This window comes from Salvelinus sp. IW2-2015, linkage group LG4p, assembly GCF_002910315.2.
Source record: "Salvelinus sp. IW2-2015 linkage group LG4p, ASM291031v2, whole genome shotgun sequence".
Taxonomy (NCBI): Eukaryota; Metazoa; Chordata; class Actinopteri; order Salmoniformes; family Salmonidae; genus Salvelinus; species Salvelinus sp. IW2-2015.
Genome location: NC_036841.1, coordinates 9,592,950 through 9,598,360, shown reverse-complemented (window position 1 = coordinate 9,598,360; position 5,411 = coordinate 9,592,950). Strand labels below are relative to the sequence as shown.

Genomic DNA, 5,411 nt, shown 5'->3' with positions numbered 1-5,411 from the left:
TCGGGGTGGTTTGGTTCCAATTGGAAGTCTGACTGAAAAGGACTTCTGTTTTCAATAGTCACTCTTCATCTCCCATTGGACTCACCCCTAGGGCACCCTTGTATTAACCCTTGCCTCACTTTTCAACCTCTGAACCCACAGGGCATGGTGTGTCCCCTCTAACTAACCATTCATCTAGATGCTGTGGTAGAGTGTAGACTACTAACTGCATGTGCATGTGTTTGGTGTGTGTTTATGTGACATTATTTCTACCTGTTACCACAGGAAAGCCAGGTGTGACTCCAGTCTCCCCTATGAATACGGCTCCTTTGGTGAGTGTGTGTGTGTGTGTGTGTGTGTGTGTTGTGTGTGTGTGTGTGTGTGTGTGTGTGTGTGTGTGTGTGTGTGTGTGTGTGTGTGTGGTGTGTGTGTGGTGTGTGTGTGTGTGTGTGCTCATTTACTTTACAAGTGTGACGATATTTGAAACGTTTTGAGTGAAAATATTGTCAATCAATGTAGCTAACTGAGGATGACCGCTTTCACTGTTCTAGGTCTGTTGTGTGTCTCATTGCTTTGTTTCACATGAGTCTCCTCGTTAATGTGCACTCTTCACTACTTCCCCACGAATCTAAAAGCATTGGATTGGGGAGTCTGGACTAGCTGCACTTTTCTCCATATTCTTTTACCAGTCATTTCCTTCAAATCAGTAAAGGAAGTGAACAAGCGCCACACTTTGGGAGGAAGGAAAGAATATTGGGACACAAGCCAAAGTGAATACTTACACCACTTCAAGCACTCTTTAATGTTTGTCTCTCTCTGCTTGTTTCTACAGTGGACAATGCCAGCACGTTGAGCTCAGAGGCCATCACAGACAGCATAGCATCAGATGCCAACTCAAGATACATGTATTGGAGCAGGATGACTAAATAGAGTATAACACACACATACCCGATGTGCAAATACACACACATGGGTCACATGGCACAAAATCCGTCTTCAATTTATGTTGCACAGCATTTCACCACCAAACTGGCTCTTGATTGGAGGGCTGCGGAGTGCTCTTGTTTTATGGTTTTATCTGTGTTGTTTATCAGGAGGGAGACTTTGAAACGCGACCATTCCTAACTGCATCCACCACGTAGCCATCCGCATGGGGACCCTCACTGCCTTAGCCAGCCAGCCAATTGCATCCCTTCACTGTATAAATCACCACATGTCAATCACTTCAGAATATGTTCAGAGTCTATATACCTTTTGATGTAATTGCTCTATGCTATGACCCAGATGAACCTCAACCAAACGATCACATATGGTCAACGATTCATGTTTGACTGTATGCGAGATAGATGATGGAATGTGAGGATGTATGAAGACTTTATCATTGTAATATCACGAATGCGTCATTGGCCAGAATCACCAATCTATTGAATACGTCCCAAATCATAAAAAATTATCTTAAGCTGTAAAACCAATAAACTATCAAATTGAAGAATATAACCCTGAGTCAGTGACAAACTACTGTTCCTCTCTCTTCTTGCCTCTCTCACTTCTCTCATCTCTCTTCTCTCTTGTCTCTCAGAGCGTTCATTGGAGAGCGTAGCGGGTCGTAGGTCGACATGAGTCTCTGAGCTCTATAGAGGAGGATGACTATGACACGTTGGCCGACATCGACTCGGACAAGAACATCGTCCGCACCAAGGTCTGACCCATCCCTCCTCCATTCCCCCCTCTACCTCTCCTTCTATCCCCTCCATCTCCCCTCTACCTCTCCTCCCCCTCCTCTACCTCTCCTCCACCCCCCCTCTACCTCTCCTCTATTCTACCCCTCCTCCACGCCCTCCTCCCTCCCTCCTCTACCTCTCCTCCCTCCCTCCTCTACCTCTCCTCCACCCCCCTCTACCTCTCCTCTATTCTACCCCTCTTACACGCCTCCCCTCCTCCCTCCCTCCTCTACCTCTCCTCCCCTGTGCATCACTCAATATTATACTCATCTTCTGTTGTTTTTGTTTACTTTTTCACTCCCAATGAAACTCTTGTGGTCACTTGTCCTTTTGCAGAAGTACCTGTGTGTGTCGGACCTCGCTCGCAAAGACAAGAGGGTTCTGAGTAAAAAGTACCAGATCTACTTCTGGTGAGTGGGACGGAGAGTTTGCTCAAAATCTGTACATCAATGCTGGGTTTATGACCCTATGGCATCCTCCAGTCTATCAGTACTCTAGTCAAATGCATGATAACAATTAGCTAGTGATCAGTTGCCTCTTTGGATAGGAGAGTAGCTTTGTTTTGTATCAGTGGGATTAGCAATTGTACAACTGTCAGTGTCATGGCAGTTAATGTCAGTGTTGCTCTCCTCAGGAATATTGTCACCATAGGTGTGTTCTACGCCCTCCCTGTCATCCAGCTGGTCATCACTTATCAAACGGTACTGTGTGCTACCCTCACTCACACTCCAACTGCAGATTTACTACATTATTACAGAGTTATAGCTACATTATTACAGAGTTATAACGTGTGCATTTGTCAAGGAATTGCCTTCGAGTGAGTAGATATGACTGTAGAATCCACACGTGGTGGGTGGCTAGTGTGTTGATGTTGACATGTTCCTGTCTCCTCCAGGTTGTCAACGTGACAGGAAATCAGGACATCTGCTACTACAACTTCCTGTGTGCACACCCCCTGGGGAATCTGAGGTGTGTGTGTGTSATAAGGGYAAACYCKTATGGCTGTGCATGTAATGTATGACTTGTATCATTCATGACATCCATTCTCTACCCTCTGGTGTGCAGTGCCTTCAACAACATACTGAGTAACCTTGGTTACGTGATGCTGGGCCTCCTCTTCTTGCTCATCGTGCTGCAGAGAGACATCATCCACAGCAGAGCACTGGACCGCAACGACCTCAACGCACTGGTGAGAGATCAAACTGAGACGGTGCTTTTGTATATTTTGGGGGGTATTTTGTATTTGTAATTGTTTTATTGACAGGTGTAGATTAGAGTATGTGACGGGTAGAAATCTGACGGGGATACAGTACAGAGTGTGAGAGTGGTGGACCTGGGGGATCGAACCGCTGCCTCTAGGGACAGTATGTGTTCCAAGGGTGGCAACACAAACCTCTAAACCAACCCCTGGTACAGGTAGGGTATTATAGCAGTGTGATAAACAATTAGAACATGAAATGAACACCCATGATGTTGACATGAGGGTTTTGTCCAGATGAGATTTCCTACACACTATGGAACGTTCCATATCAGTAACCAGGTTTCCATCCCAACTTTTTATGTGCGTAAAGTACAGGTCGTATAGAACATTTGACGACATGCCTGATGGAAACAGCAAATTTGTCAGTAAACTTTCCAAATGGCGACTAAACTAAATACGCTAGACAAGGTGGGTTTTGTGTAGGTAAAATTAATTATGCGAGAAATTGCGGGGAAACACCTTTCTGCGCAAATATTGATAAAATAACCATCATATCGAGTCATGCAGTGATATGTTGTGTGGTCCTCCCACTATGATTAGGGAAAGCATGGGGTTTATTAGGCTACAGATTAAGGAAGTTATGAATTTCACCGGGTGGTGATTTAGCTTGAGGCTCCTTTCCAATATATGTCTTATTCTGGTGAAAGGARGATCGATGCTTGACTGCCGTTTGACAAGTAAAAATTCTCGCTCTTTTGTCCATAAAATCTCATGTAGGCTACACCCGCACTGTTGGCTAGAGTGCTCGTGCCAAGACCATAATGGGCATAATTCCCTATATAACGTATTTTATTTAGTGACAAAACCATCAGTAGAGTTGAAAATGTGATGGAAACCCATTTAACTTGTATTTTTTATTCTGTACATTGGAATTTAAACGCATACTCCCAGGGTGATTTAATCAGAAGCACAATAAAGACAACGTTTCCATCTGAGTTGGATCTTTGTCAGGTCATACACCGCTGTGAAACACAGCTACTTAAATAACCTCTAGAGAAATGAACATTGGCTGGTCATATGTTTCTCTTTTCTCTACAACATCACACAGCCTTTTTATACACAAGTCCATTTGATGGAAACAGATCTCTGGTGGCAAAATGTGCCTATTGTTTGTTTTTTGTTTTTATGCASATTTTTGTATGTTTGCATGAAAATCTGTCACCAATTGYAWGGAAACCAAGCTAGTGACAATGATATACTGTAATTCTGAGCCTCTGTCTCTCCCTCCCTCCCTGTATGCAGGAGTGTGGCATCCCTAAGCACTTTGGGCTGTTCTACGCCATGGGCACAGCTCTGATGATGGAGGGGCTGCTGAGTGCCTGCTACCACGTCTGCCCCAACTACACCAACTTCCAGTTCGGTGAGACTAAGAGACTAATGTCACGGTTGGATTATTGGGAGATCCGGAAGATACTGCAACACAAATCCTTAATAGATGGCTTTCTCAATCAGCTAAGTCCCAGATCGGTTCATTCTGTCTTGCCCAACTACATTGCTGTGACTCCAGGACAACACAAACAGATCTGGGACTCGGGCTACTTCACAATAACTGTACTGTAAGGTATTCTGTACTGTAAGAAACGTCATTAATGTCTCCCTTTCCTCCTCTGTCTCCTGTCTGTCAGACACCTCCTTCATGTATATGATCGCTGGGCTGTGTGTGTTAAAGCTGTACCAGAAGAGACACCCAGATATCAATGCCAGCGCTTACACTGCCTACGCCTGTCTGGCTGCTGTCATCTTCTTCTCTGTGCTAGGAGTGGTAGTGACTAGGAGGCGCAGACACACAGACGGCAGACTGACAGACAAAACACTACAAACACCACCTATACATTCATGTATACTACTCAATTAGCCCGACTAACCGGTGCCCGCCCATTGACTACCCGGGCTATCTGCATTGTGTCCCGCCTTCCACCACCCGCCAACCCTCTTACGCTACTGCTACTCTCTGTTTATCATATATGCATAGGACTTTAACCACCCTACATGTACATACTGCCTCAATCAGCCCGACTAACTGGTGCCTGTGATATAGCCTCGCTACTGTATATAGCTCGCTACTGTATATAGTATATAGCTCGCTACGTACACGTAAAACTAAGCCTCGCTAGACTCTAGTTTACAATGTATATAGCCTCGCTACTGTATATAGCCTCGCTACTGTATATTGTATATAGCCTCGCTACTGTATATAGCCTCGCTACTGTAATATATGTATTAGCCTCGCTACTGTATATAGCCTCGCTACTGTATATAGCTCGCTAATTGTATAAGCCTCGCTACTATAGTTATGTATATAGCCTCGCTACTCGTATATAGCCTCGCTACTGTAGTATATGTGTATATAGCCTCGCTACTGTATAGTAGTAATGCTCGCTACTGTATATAGCTCGCTACTGTTCTTTTCACTGTATTATTTCTTTACTTATTCTATTGTTCACGACTTA

The 5,411-nt window shown here is 44.5% G+C and overlaps 2 protein-coding genes across 2 annotated transcripts in view; both read left to right on the top strand.

Moving 5' to 3' along the window:
* The window catches only part of LOC111960359 (apolipoprotein A-I-2), a 75,913-nt gene that overhangs the window by 26,744 nt on the left and 43,758 nt on the right, over positions 1–5,411 (top strand). The window lies entirely within an intron of this gene.
* The window catches only part of LOC111957120 (SID1 transmembrane family member 2-like), a 40,381-nt gene that overhangs the window by 19,386 nt on the left and 15,584 nt on the right, over positions 1–5,411 (top strand). Inside the window, 6 exon segments of the mRNA XM_070436795.1 lie at positions 2,037–2,110; positions 2,335–2,401; positions 2,596–2,669; positions 2,766–2,889; positions 4,204–4,321; positions 4,587–4,723. Of these exon segments, the coding sequence (XP_070292896.1) occupies positions 2,037–2,110; positions 2,335–2,401; positions 2,596–2,669; positions 2,766–2,889; positions 4,204–4,321; positions 4,587–4,723 (594 nt within the window).